At 45.8% G+C, this 14159-nt stretch overlaps 1 protein-coding gene across 5 annotated transcripts in view; it reads left to right on the top strand.

The window, feature by feature from the left end:
- The window catches only part of FBXO10 (F-box protein 10), a gene marked incomplete at its 3' end in the record, with an annotated part of 69984 nt that overhangs the window by 35133 nt on the left and 20692 nt on the right, over positions 1-14159 (top strand). For 4 of the 5 annotated variants that reach the window (XM_082694818.1, XM_082694816.1, XM_082694817.1 and 1 more), the window contains 2 exons: positions 8981-9571; positions 12500-13333. In XM_082694818.1, coding sequence (XP_082550944.1) covers positions 8987-9571; positions 12500-13333 — 1419 coding nt within the window. In that variant the 5' untranslated portion in view covers positions 8981-8986. The remainder of the gene's footprint in view (positions 1-8980; positions 9572-12499; positions 13334-14159) is intronic. The other variant, XM_082694820.1, reaches the window with a different exon arrangement.

The following is a 14159-nucleotide window of genomic DNA, read 5'->3' as shown; positions in this document are numbered from 1 at the left end:
CCTGGCCTGTGACCAAGCGTTTCTATCTCTGGCGCACAGCCCTCCAAACAGATGCCCCACGCACTCCCGCGTCGCTCCTCCTGGAGGAGAAGGAGGGGGTCTCTCTGGATCTGCCACTTGTGGGGTCCCTGCTCGAGAGTAGTGGCCCGACTGTGCCTCAGATCATGGTTTAAGGTAACCCCGAGCCGAGAGACCCTCCTTGGCTCAGTCTCTGTAGCCGGCCTCCCTGCTCCAATGCCTGGGAGCTCTGCCACACTCAGACACCCCTGGTCTTTTTGTGACCCCATAGGTCCTGAGACCACATTGTCCCCATGAGGGCTCCGCCCCCTAGTTAGCCTCTGGAACAACATCCCTCACTTCTAAAAGCTCCGATTTTGTGTTTTGCAGCTCTCTCACTTGCCAGGAGCCTACCCCTTCCCCCAACATTCTATCTTCTTATGTATTGCCTCGGAATCACTTCTCCATCCGTCCTACCTTCCAGAAAGTGGTCGATTTTCTGTTCCTAGAATTGCTGCTCTTCTTTTCTATCTCCTATTGAGTTTGTAGGTGTTCAGAATGGTTTGATAACTCTCTAGCTGAACTCCTGAGACCTAATAATATTTAGGTCTCCTACTCTTCCATCATCTTGCCAAGTACTATCACTCAACTGATTTTTGACAAAAGTGCAAAAGCAATTCAATGGAGAAAGGATAGGCTTTTCTACAAATGGTGCTGGGACTTTTGGACAACCATAAGCCCCCAAAAATGAACTTCAAACTAAGCCTTGCACCTTAATCAAAAATTAACTGTGTGGCCGCAGTTAACATGACCACATTAACATGTGGTCACAGACCTGCATGTAAAATTATAAAACTTTAAGAAAAAAACATAGGAGAGAGTCTTCAGGATCCAGAATGAGGTAGAGTTCTTAGACTTGACACCAGAAGTACAACTCATGAAAGGAAAAGTTTCAGAAATGTAGTGCTAATTTGGTGCTAGCATAAGGATTAACAAATCAATCCATGAAATTGAATAAATCATCCAGAAATAGACTCACACTACTGTCATTCGATTTTGAACAAAGACACCAAAGCAACCCAACTGGGGAGAGGAGATTCTTTTCCACAAATGGTGCTGGAATAACTTAATTTCAACCACTGCTTCATACCATAACAAAAATTAAATCATGATGGATCATAGATCAAAATATAAAAGTTAAATCACAACACGTTTAGAAGAAAATATAGGAGAATATCTTTACAACAAGGGAATTTAGCAAAACCTTCTCGGTTAAAAGGGCTCAGTCATTTGAAAAAGGTGAGTTAGACTTCAGCAATATTTAAAACTTCTCATCAAAAGACACCATCAAGAAAATGAAAAGATAAGCTACAGACTGGGAGAAAATATTCACAGAACATATATTTGGCAAAGGATGTATTAGAAAGTCCTATATTGAATAGTAAAAAGATTACCCAATTAAAAAAAAATAGAAGATGTGAACACACTCAAAGGGAAATTGAAATATATGTGCACAAAGCATTTGTGTAAGAATACTCCTAGCAGCAGTATTCATAATAGCCCCAAATTGGAAACAGTTCAGTCTTCTGTCTGTAGGAGAATTGATTTTTAAGCCTGCAATATATCAATATAGTATACAATGAAATAATTGCTCAGCAATAAAAAGGGATGAACTACTGATACATGCAACAAAATAGATGAATCTCAGAAAGGTAATACTAAGTGAAGGATGCCTTAGCACAAAAGAATACGTACTGCATGTTTCCATTTATATGAAATTCTGGAACAAACAAAACTAACGTATGCTGGAAAATTCACAACAGTGTTTGCCCTTTGGGATTTGGGGTAGGAATTGACAGAAAAGTCATGAGGGAATCTTCTGGGGTGATGGTAATATCCTATTTTTGATATGGGTTGGAGTTACACGTGTGAATGCCTTTGTTGAGATTCTGCAGATGCACACTGTGGCACATCTGTACCATGGAATGCTCCTCAGCTTTATAAAGAAAAGGACTAGTGATGCGCACAACTTGAATGAATCTCTAAGGAACTATGCTGAGCAAAAAAAAAAAAAAAAGCCAGTCCCAAGAGATTATGTACTTACTGTATGATTCCATTTATGTGACATCTTGGAAGTGACAGTGTTTTAGAAATGGAAGACAGGGGATGCCTGGGTGGCTCAGTTGATTTAGCGGCTGCCTTTGGCTTAGGTCATGGTCCGAGGGTCCTTGGGATCAAGTCCTGCATGAGGCTCCGTGCCCAGCAGGGAGCCTGCTTTTCTCTTTGCCTCTGCCTGCCACTCTGCCTGCTTGTGCTTTCTCTCTCTGACAAATTAATAAATAAGATCCTTTTTTAAAAAAAAGATTTTATTTATTTATTTGACAGAGATCACAAGTAGGCAGAGAGGCAGTCAGAGAGAGGAGGAAGCAGGCTCCCTGCTGAGCAGAGAACCCGATGCAGGACTCGATCCCAGGACCCTGAGATCATGACCTGAGCCGAAGGCAGAGGCTTAACCCACTGAACAACACAGGCGCCCCTAAGATCTTTTTTAAAAAAGAAAAGAAATGGAAGACAGATTAGTGGTTGTAAAGGATTAAGAACAGGGAAGAGGAGAGGCACCTGGGTGGCCCTTCTAGAGTAGAAGTGTCAGCTTCTAGAATAGCTTCTAGAGTAGCTGACAAAATTCAGTCGGTTAAGCATCTGCCTTCGGCTCAGGTCATGATCCCAGAGTTCTGGGATAGAGCCCCGTATCTAACTCCCAACAACATGGGAATCCTGTTATCCCTCTCCCACTCCCCCTACTTGTGTACCCTCTCTCGCTATGTCTGTCTCTGTCAAATAATAAAAATAAATAAAATATTTTAAAAAAATAAAAGTAAAGAACAGGGAAGAGGCATCAGGATGGTAGGTGTGGTTATAAAAGAGTAATGTGATGGATCTTATGGTATCAGGGCTTTTTAGTGCCTTGACTGTGGTAGTGGATACCCAAATCTACACAGGTGATAAAATTGTATAGAATGTAATGCAAACGGACACAAATGACTCCAAGTGAAACTGGAGAAATCCAAATAAGGTAGTAGGTTGTCTCAATGTCACTATGCTGGTTGTGATTATAGTTTTGGAAAGTGTTGCCACTGTGGGCAACTGAGAAAGTATATAAGAGATCTCTCTATATTATTTCTTATAACTGCACATGAATCTGTAATTATCTATAATTACCTCAATAAAAATTTCAATTAAAAATATTTCTTAGAGGGACACCTGGGTAGGGCGTCTGCCTTCAATCGGTTAAACATCTGCCTTCAGGGGGCGCCTGGATGGCTCAGTGGGTTAAGCCGCTGCCTTCGGCTCAGGTCATGATCTCAGGGTCCTGGGATCGAGTCCCGCATCGGGCTCTCTGCTCAGCAGGGAACCTGCTTCCTCCTCTCTCTCTCTGCCTGCCTCTCTGCCTACTTGTGATCTCTGTCAAATAAATGAATAAAATCTTAAAAAAAAAAAAAAAATCTGCCTTCAGCTCAGGTCATGATCCCAGGGTCCCAGGATGGAGTCCCTACCTCAGGCTCCCTGCTAAGCAGGGAGCCCTCTTCTCCCTCTCCCTCTGCCTGCCACTCCCCCTCATTGTACTTTCTCTGTCTCTCTGACAAATAAGTAAATAAAACCTTAATTTTTTTTTTTTCTTAGAGAAATGTCTAATACCATGTCTGGGGAGGAAATGTAAAACCTGAGCCAGGAGTATCTTGACATACCACATGGGAAGGAAGCTATCAAAGATTACTGAGGTTGTGTCAAAATGACTGAGGAACCAAATTGAGGCCAAAGATGTCTCAGTTTGAGCTTCAGTATGATATAGCAGTTTCAAAGACTTTAAACCTGTAAAATGGGTTTAAATCCATGAATTCATCATAATAGTTTAAACACACAGAGATTGGTTACCTTCAAAGAAAATGGATGCATGGAACCAATTCATTGTCTTGACACCTGGAAAATGAAAGAGGCCTTTCCTAAGGGTACAGTACAGTGGGGTAACCAAATGGTATTTGAGGAGAAGCATCTCCTAATATAATTGCTTCACCAAAGAAATCAACCAAATGATACAGTTAGAATTCTCACCATTTTGTTACCTCCAGGGAATTCATGGATCTAGGTATTGAGCATCAGTGGACACCTAACATCAAAAAAAAGAGCAGCCAGACTTGTGGACATTTGATGATAAGAACATGCAATACCACTTGTACCCTTGCTAAAGGGATTGCACCTGAGTCTGATCAAGCCTCTGGATCCATCTGCCAATGTGCAGAGAATACAGAAGCCAGGGCAACAAGGTGAACTCCCCCATGAGAAAGCATGCAGTCAGCAAAATTAAGACGGAGAGTGGTCAGATGGTTGAGCTTCAACAGGCAACTTGAAAAGAAAGGGATGGAAGGGGACCCTGTGGGTGGAATGAGAACCAAACACATACTGAACTAAAAACCTGAGGACAAAAGTAAAACTCTAGAGACTAAAGATGTATACTTAGGTGGTGAAACCACAAAGACCTAAGGAAGTGATACTATGGAATCAGGAGCATGTTTACCTTTGTGGGGAGAACTGGAATGAGGCACACGGGGAAGCTGCTAGAGTAGCTGACAAAATTCTGTTTTCTGATTTCGGTAGTGGTTAGCAGGATGTTTCCCTCATAAAACCAATCACTATACAAATCACCATGTACTCTTTTTGATTCACACTTTAAGAAGGCTGTGGTAGAACTATTCTCAGGTAGCTCTGGGAGGCCAAAAGTGGCACTTGATGTCCAAGGAGAGAGGATGAAGAAAGGCCCTGTGAGCAAGGCGCTGTTGGGAGAGTGATGGTAGGTGGGATGAAGATTAGTGATGAAACTAGAGAAATAGACCAGCTCATAGCTGTCGTCTGTGCTAGCTTTTATCCTGGAAGCCATGGGGAGCTATTGAGGAATTCTAGGCTGACAAGTGGCGTACCCATATTTACATTTGAGAAAGCTTCCCTTGGTGGCTGGATGTGAAGTGGATTGGATGGACGAGGCAGGACTCGTTGCAGGGAGACTGGCTGAGAATCCAAACCAAAGACGGTGAGGCCAGCAACAACTCTGTGACAGAGAAAGGAGAAAGGAAAGGACTAATTTGAGAGTGCTTAAGGAGGTGGGAACACATAATGTGAGAGAATATCTGGGAGAGAGCAGGAGAGAAGTAGACAGAAGAAATCAGGGAGGTTTCCCTAGTTACTGACTGGGGTGGCAAGGTGGAAGGTGATGGTCCCATTAACTGGGACATGTAGAGCAGGCCTGGAGAGATGATAATCTATACTATTTTGTAAACTGAGATACAGTTTACATACAATAAGATGCACAGAACAGAAGCATGCAGTCCAGTGAGTTTTTTCAGATATTTGCATGTGTGTGACTAACACAGCAGTGAAGATGTGAACATTTCCTTCACTCCTGAAGTTTCCATGTGACCCCTTGAAGTGCTGTTCTCATTTTTCTCAGTGTAGATGATTTTGTCTCTTTTTGAACTTCACCTGTATGGAATCATACAATATGTTGTCTTCTGCAACTGGTTTCTTTTGCTTAACATTATTGTTGTGGCTTAGCTGTCTGTTATATATATCAGTAGTTCATCCCCTTTTACTGCCGAATAATGTAGCATTGCATGTGTACACCATGCTTTATTTATCCGTTCTTCTGGTGATGGACATTTGGGTGGTTTCACATTTTTTGTTTGTTTTACTATTAAGAATAAAGCCTCTGTAAACATTCTCATATAAACCATTGTGTAGATGTCTATTTTCATTTATCTTGGGTAAATACCTAGGAGTGGAATCACCTAGGAGTGGAATCACCTAGGAGTGGGTCATAGCATAGGTGTGTGTTTAATTGCAGAAGAAGCTACTGAACAGTTTTCTAAAGTGATTGTGGTGTTTTATGCTCCTACCAACAATGTATGAGAATTCTGGGTGCTTCATGAACATCTTGATGCTTTGATGCCTTCAGTGTTCTTTGTTTCAGCCATTGTAGTGAGTGTGACACACATCCCTCTTGTTATGGTTTTGATACAAATCAGGTAATGAATACTAATGATCTTGAACATCTCTTGAACTTGTTGCCTGCTTGTTTGTATGTGTTTGTGTGTGTGGTTTCTGTTCAAACCTTTGCCTATTTTTTGTTGGGTTTTTTAAATTACTAAGTTGTAGGATTTCTTGATACATTCTGAATATGAGCCCTCTGTCTTGTATGTACATTGCAAAGATTTACTCCCATTCTTTCAAATGCCTTTTCATTTTCTTAATGGTATCTTTTGATGAGCAGAAAATTTTAATTTTGAGAGACCAATTCATTATTTTTTGTCTTTTATGATTAGTACCTTTTGTGTTCTCAGAAATCTTTGCCTATCCTGAGGTTGCATATTTTCTTAGGTTTTCTTTTTTTTTTTTTTTTCTTTTTTTAAGATTCATTTATTTATTTTAGAGAGAGTTTGTGTCTCCCCGGGGAAGGGGAGGGGCAAAGGGAAAGGGAGAATCTCAAGCAGACTCCCTGCTGGGCATAGAGTCTGATCTGGGGCTCGATCCCACAAGTTTTCTCTGAAAAAGCCTGAAAAGGTATGGCTAAAGAAGGAGGTGAAGAACAGGAGACACGGGTATCACAGAGACTGCTGTGAATAAAGCAGTGTTCGTGTGAGGAAGTCACAGCTACCAGAAGCCCAGCCTTTGTTCTGTGATGTTTACCAGTCCAGAACGAGGCTTTTCTTCAGCACTGTCAAGGACTTTGGGAAGTCTTACTAGGTGATCATTATAGAGAAACCTACATACCCAGGCCCTAATACTAATCTGTAGAGTTAAAGCCAGACCTGTTACAATGAAGCTCAGAATTCTTGTAGACATAGTCACACATTTGTGCTTCCAGCTTTCCTGAGCCTAGATAGCTGACAGTTATGATCATCATGTTCATAAAACGGAGAGGAAAACCAAGGCCTTTAAGAGGTTAACAACTTGATTACAGTCTGTTGTGAAGTCTGCCTATTTCCAAGTTTAGTTCCTACTTGTCTAGAGACTTTATAGGGTTTCATACTTGGAAGTTGCTCTAGGTCATCTAACACAGTCCCCTTGTGTTTAGGTGGGGAAATGGACACTCATAAATTAGAGGGGCTTTGGCTAGGTTTAAATAACAGGAATTCAAAGAAGCCAACTTGAGCAAAAAGAATTTATCACAAGAATACGGAGCTAGGGACACCTGGGTGGCTCGGTTGGTTAGGCAGCTGCCTTCAGCTCGGGTCATGATCACAGGGTCCTGGGATTGAGTCCCACATCGGGCTCCTTGCTCGGCGGGGAGCCTGCTTCTCCCTCTGCCTCTGCCTGCCTCTTTATCTGCCTGTACTCGCTCGCTCTCTCCCCCTCTGTCTCTGACAAATAAATAAATAAAATCTTAAAAAAAAAAAACAAACGAATACGGAGCTAGCTGATGGAATTCAAAAGGCAAAGCTAAAGCTGAGTTTTGGGCAGAGGCTGGAGCCATGACATGGAGTGCTGAAGAGAAACTGGGATGCCCCTGGTTTCTGCCCTTTTCTCTGCTACTGTCTCTGATTCATTCTTCTCTCAATGTAGACTAACTTCTGCCCCACCCCCACTCTCACCCTGGCAGAGAGAATGGTCACTAGCAACTTTTCCTGAGTTTATAGCTTAGAAAAGAAGTCATTCATTCTCTTCTATTCAGGAAAGAAGACAACCTGATTCTTTTTTCTTTTTTTTTAAGATTTTATTTATTTATTTGACAGAGAGAGGAACAGCGGGAGCAGGAACACAATCAGGGAGATTGGGAGAGAGAGAAGCAGGCCTCTGCTTCAAGGAACTTGATGCAGGGCTCAATCTCAGGACTCTGGGATCATGCCCTGAGCTGAAGGCACTTAACTATTGAGCCATCCAGGTGCCCCAGAAGTTGACTTGATTCTAAAATTGCAACTCCTATTCCCCTGGAGACCTCAGTGGCCCATTTGGAGTCAACCAGAGTCCAGCTATTTGCTGCCAAGGGTCTGGGGTATAGTATTCTACAGACATAGCCCAGGGAGCCCTGCATCTCCAAATATGTGGGGTGAATTATTGGTTGGAAGGGGGAGAGAGCAAGGGGGCAGATGGCTGGGCAGCCAGTAGGGTAGGTGTTTAGATGCTGACAGTAGAGTTGCATCAGTTTCTAATAGCAGAGCCAAGACCAAAACCCACAGCCTGTGATCCAGCATCAGTCTTTCCTAAGGCTGCCTTACATGGGAGGCAGTGGAATTTTTTTTTTTTTTATTGACAGTGGAAATTATTTGATCTGGTAACAGGAGAGGCAGACAGATGGACATTCACTGCTCAGTTCTTATTCCTATTGGTGTGAAAAAATAGAGATCCCTTCCTTGAGAGTCTAGGAAATCCAGAGCTCTAGGACTGTAACAGCCAAAGGTGGGTTCCCTCTGTATTAGTCCAAAATCTTAGTGACGAGTTATAGAAACCCAAATAAAACCAGCTTAAGCAAAAAAGGGTATTTATTAGAAGGTCATTAGATACCTCAGAATTGAAGAAAGAACTGAAGATTCCAGGGCAGCTTCAGGAATCTGGAATCTGTACCACCAGATCTTGTGATTTGTGTTCACTTGTGGTCACATTTTTCTTTATCTTTTTCACGTTTCATCTTTCATCTCCTCATTTCTACTTGGCTCTAGTACCACAAAGTTTTCTCCACAAGTGGGGAACATGGCTGACAGCAGGTCAGGGTCATACCAACAGAGTGTCTGGCCAAGAGAAAAGAGAGTCTTCCCTGTTCACTCCAGCTAGAAAAATCCCAGGGGAGAATTCTGTTTGAGGGGTTGGAGTCCTATGACTGGCTAAGCCTTTTTCCCTTGCATACCCTTGGGGTCAGGAGAAGGCAGGGAATATTATAAGAAAGAGAGCTATAAGCAGGGTCAGCAAAAACCTCTTTTGTTTTGTGTCTGTCTCCCAGGTGATCATGGAGGCCGGTGGCCTCCCCCTGGAGCTGTGGCGCATGATCCTAGCCTACCTGCACCTGCCTGACCTGGGCCGCTGCAGCCTGGTGTGCAGGGCCTGGTATGAGCTGATCCTCAGTCTTGACAGCACCCGCTGGCGGCAACTGTGTCTGGGATGCACCGAATGCCGCCACCCCAACTGGCCCAATCAGCCTGACGTGGAGCCTGAGTCTTGGAGGGAGGCCTTCAAGCAGCATTACCTTGCCTCCAAGACCTGGACCAAGAACGCCTTGGACTTGGAGTCCTCCGTCTGCTTTTCTCTATTTCGCCGGAGGAGGGAACGCCGTACCCTGAGCGTTGGGCCAGGCCATGAGTTTGACAGCCTGGGCAGTGCCTTGGCCATGGCCAGCCTGTATGACCGAATCGTGCTGTTTCCAGGTGTGTACGAAGAGCAGGGTGAAATCATCCTGAAGGTGCCTGTGGAGATCATAGGGCACGGCAAGCTGGGAGAGGTGGCCCTGCTCGCCAGCATCGATCAGCACTGCTCCACCACACGCCTGTGCAACCTTGTCTTCATGCCGGCCTGGTTCTCCCCCTTCATGTTTAAGGTGGGTGCCCGCATCCAGATGGGTGGCCTCTCTGGGCCTGACTTGGGCCTCTTCACATGGGTTTATGACCCCATTTTTTTGGAATTGAGGGTTTTGTTATTGTTCCTATAACGCACTCCTCTGAGTTCTGCACCAGATGAGAAATGGGTAAGGGATCAGTAATGATCAACATTCTGCTTTATTTTTGGAAAAACTGTATTAAAAAATAAGCCAAGGACTCAAGACCCAAACTGCTTTGTACTTCTTTCCTTCCACACTGGACAAACTGGCTCCGCGGGTGGAGTAGCTAGGTGGGAAATCCAGGTCCTCGAGTGTGCCACATGGTGACAGGAAGCAGAGAACACTTCGTGCCCAGAGACGCCCAAAGCCAGGGGAGGCTATGCAGGACCAGTGACCTTTAGCCCGTTGGCCCCACCCTGTGAAGGAAGGTTAGGGAAGGTCAGACTTACCAGGGGTGACTGGGGAGAGGGTCAGGAAATACCAGCCTACACTTATCTTCTAGGAACACAGAGCATAGCTGTATTCAAAGCCAAGTATGTATTGACATGTGGGTAGATCCCAGCAGAATAGTCTACAGCTTTACATTGACTGGAAACATTATAGCATCTGGACTTCTAACCTGTTATAATAAGTATATTGCCACTATGACTACCAGTCACAACACATGGTCTCTCGGGTTAGTAATCATCATATGATCATATGACCACGGTGCACTTACCATGTGCCTGATGTCTGCTTTCCAGCCATGAGAGAGAGGGGTCATGCCATCTGGTTTTCTAGATGAGCAAACTGAGGCTCAGCACAACGAAGTGACATACCCGGGTCTCAGACTTAGTAAGGGACAGAACTAGGACCCAAGCCTATACTCATAATCTAGGTGACTTTCCATCTGTGACCTCTATTGTTCCCCACAACAAACAGTGGTGGTAGACAGTACACTTGGTATCCCCATTTTGCTGATCAGGGCACTAAAGATCAGAGACGCTAAGTAACTTTCTCAGGTGGATAATTAGTGAGGTTAGAACTCAAATTCTAAGTACTTTTGAAATTAACATAATGCTGGGTTCCTTGGAAACTTAAAAGCCTGTTTTTTAGGCCTAGAATGTTCAGAAGGACTGATGAACAACTCCTGCGCTGGTCTGCAGACCCTGAAGAAGAGTTTGATTCAAGACCCTTCGATTTTCCTACGACATTCACTCTTAGAGGAATATGTTTGGTTCAGCCTCTCCTCCCTCAGAATCACAGTTGCAGATGCTCGGGGGTGGGGCCTGGCATACAGTAGTGCTCCGTCCGTGATCATCTTTTAACTGAAAACAGGACAAGGGGCTAGGATGACCTTGCCTGTAGAACTCAAAGGCCAGGGTGATTTCACAGCGGTTTTCAGGGACTTCTGAGGAAAACCCCAGCAATGGCTCTGCATCTCCAGAGAGCTGGTGTTCATCTACAAAGAGGACCCAGTAAGAGGAAAATGGATTTAAATTGCAGCAGGAAAAAATTAAGTCAGCCATAAGGAAGCTTATAGGGGTTGAGATGAGTAAGTTCTGGGCCAAGCTCTCCAGGGTGCTCACTGCTAGAGAATGTAAAAACGGTTCAGGGGCGGATGTGTCTGGATTACTCAGTGGGATCAGAAAACACTCCCTCATTTTATGGTTCATATCCTTCTGATGGAATTTAGGGTGAAATCTGGAAACAGTTCTTTTTTAGGAATATAGAGTAACTGGGCTTCTCAGCCAGGCTTGGGAGCTAAGGGGCCCGGCTGAGTGGTGCGTGGGATTCAGCACCTCCCCACTTCAGCTGAGTCTCTGCTCTTTGTGTCTCTGACCCCAGGTCCCGGTAGCTAATGTTCGGTCACCTGGCTCTCTCCCTCGCTCTGTGTTAGCCGCCAAGCCCCGTATTACATACAAACAGCCTCAGAGAGATGAAGTTCTGTCAGAAGTAACACACTTGAAAGAAGCCGAGCTAGGAGTTCTCCTGTGCAGCCAGACTCCAGAGCCCGTCTTACCTACTGCTCAGTACTGCCCGGCTGTGGCAGCACACCTTGTCCCCATCTTTAGGGACACAGCCTGCTTCCTTTGTTCTGCCCCTCCCCCATACACATATGGGCCAATTGCCACACAGGCAGGACTTTTTCCCAGAACCTGTGGGTGGACTTCCCCACCTGCCTGCCCCAGCCCAGGTAGGGCTCAGCTCCTTGTGGTCTGTCTCCTATCAGCTCTCAGGCTTCTTCCTGGCCCTGTCCTGAGTTTTCAGATGCCCAGCTGGTGTTCTGTGGGGTGCTGCAGGGCTGAGAGAGGGTGGTGAAGGGAAGCTGTGCTGAAGAGGTGAGACCTGGTGAGGGCCCTCACGATCTCACACTTCTTCATGTAACCAAGACACCAAACCGGGACTCCCTCGCCCTTCATGGGACACAGGAAAGTTGCGCTCAATTCCAGCCAGTTCCTGTCCTTCCTGATCTCCCTTGAGTGATGCTTGCTCTGCTGGTTCACCTCCTGTGTTACCGTGTTAACTCCATCTCACCCAGCATCCCTCTGAGCATTCAGCTTCTTCCCTCCTCCCCATCTTCACCCCTCAAAGCTTATATTCTCACAAGACACTCACTGAATATTAGGGGAATTTACCTGAGACTTGAGGTCTTTAGGAAGGGCCCTGTTGCAGAGCGTGAACTTTCCTGCCTTTATCTATTTCCAGCCCCTTTGCGATTGGAAGGAGGGAAAAACAGGCAACTCCTAATTCTCCTCCCTCTGATTCTGAGCGGCTTCCTGTCCCTGTCCCACTATGCCTGGGCTGACAGATGCCCTTAGGGAGGAGGAGAACAGGATCAGCCAGATGAATGGCCTCTCCAGGCTCCACCCTCCTTAAAGCACAGAGTACTGACTAGCAAAACAGTTCTTACCCTGTTTCATCTGCTTTCTCTTTTCTATTCCTCAGACAACCTCGGGTCATGTCCAGTTTGACAACTGCAACTTCGAGAATGGGCACATCCAGGTCCATGGCCCAGGTACCTGCCAAGTGAAGTTTTGCACCTTCAAAAACACCCATGTTTTCCTGCACAATGTGCCTCTGTGTGTCCTGGAAAACTGTGAATTTGTGGGCAGTGAAAACAACTCTGTGACTGTTGAGGGCCACCCATCTGCAGACAAGAACTGGGCCTACAAGTATCTAGTAGGGCTTATCAAGTCCTCCCCCAGCATACTCCCCACAGAGGACTCGGACTCTTTAATGTCCCTAGACCTGGAGAGCAGGGACCAGGCTTGGAGTCCAAGGACCTGTGACATTGTCATTGAGGGCAGCCAAAGCCCGACCAGCCCAGCTTCTACCTCCCCAAAGCCAGGCTCCAAGGCTGGCTCACAGGAGGCAGAGGTGGGCAGTGATGGGGAAAGGGTGGCCCAGACTCCAGACAGCAGCGATGGAGGCCTGAGTCCTAGTGGTGAGGATGAGGACGAGGACCAGCTCACATACAGACTGTCCTACCAAGTACAGGGCCCACGCCCTGTACTGGGGGGCTCCTTTCTCGGCCCACCACTTCCAGGGGCATCCATTCAGCTGCCCAGCTGCCTCGTGCTGAACTCACTGCAGCAGGAGCTGCAGAAGGACAAGGAGGCCATGGCACTGGCCAGCTCTGTGCAGGGCTGCCTCATCCGCAAGTGCCTGTTCCGGGACGGAAAGGGAGGCGTCTTCGTTTGCTCCTATGGCCGAGCCAAGATGGAAGGGAACGTCTTCCGGAACCTGACTTATGCAGTGCGGTGTATACATAACAGCAAGGTGCCATCCTAAGGTTTACTCTACAGACCGTGAGGCCTTCCTGGGTCACTAGGAATATGATTTTGATTAATGAGAGAAGGTTCCTGTGGCTATACAGAGGAAGGCTTTGGTGGGGCTGTTTCGCATTTTTTTTTAAAGATTTTATTTATTTATTTGACAGACAGAGATCACAAGGAGGCAAAGAGGCAGGCAGAGAGAGAGAGAGGGAAGCAGACTCCCTGCTGAGCAGAGAACCCGATGCGGGACTCCATCCCAGGACCCCGAGATCATGACCTGAGCCAAAGGCAGCGGCTTAACCCACTGAGCCACCCAGGCGCCCTGTTTTGCATTTTTTTAAGTCTTCTTCATTCTACAACACATTCTTACCTTCCAGCCGTCTTTTGATTTGGACAGAGCAGAAACTATTCTACCCATTTTACAGAAAAGGAAACGGGCCCAGAGGGGAAATGTGACTCAGTCAGGGTCACGTAGCTAGTTAGTAGCAGAATTGGGACTAGAACTCAGGTCTTCCAGCTCCTTTCACTATGTCATGATGCTTCTCAAATGTGTCCCCAAGGCCTCGTAGAAGGAACAAGGACTCTTGAGCCTGGGTGAGAGAAAATTGAGGGGCACATGATCACGGGCTTTGATCCGCACTGGAGAAGCTTTGTAGGATGAGTAGAGGATGGCTGAGGACAATAGTGTGCATGGGGCGAGAGGATGTGGAGTGCGGGCATTCCAGGCAGCCAGAACGTTCTGTGCTGGGGCCTGGGTGTACGGCTGTATGCTGAGGATGAAGGAGTGGTTGAAAATGAGGCAGGGGAGGTGAGCAGAACCCACCTTGCCC

Source organism: Mustela nivalis (assembly GCF_964662115.1).
Source record: "Mustela nivalis genome assembly, chromosome: 13".
In the NCBI taxonomy this organism is placed as follows: domain Eukaryota; kingdom Metazoa; phylum Chordata; class Mammalia; order Carnivora; family Mustelidae; genus Mustela; species Mustela nivalis.
The sequence above is the reverse complement of the archived record's forward strand: the minus strand, read 5'-3'. Positions and strand labels throughout refer to the sequence as shown.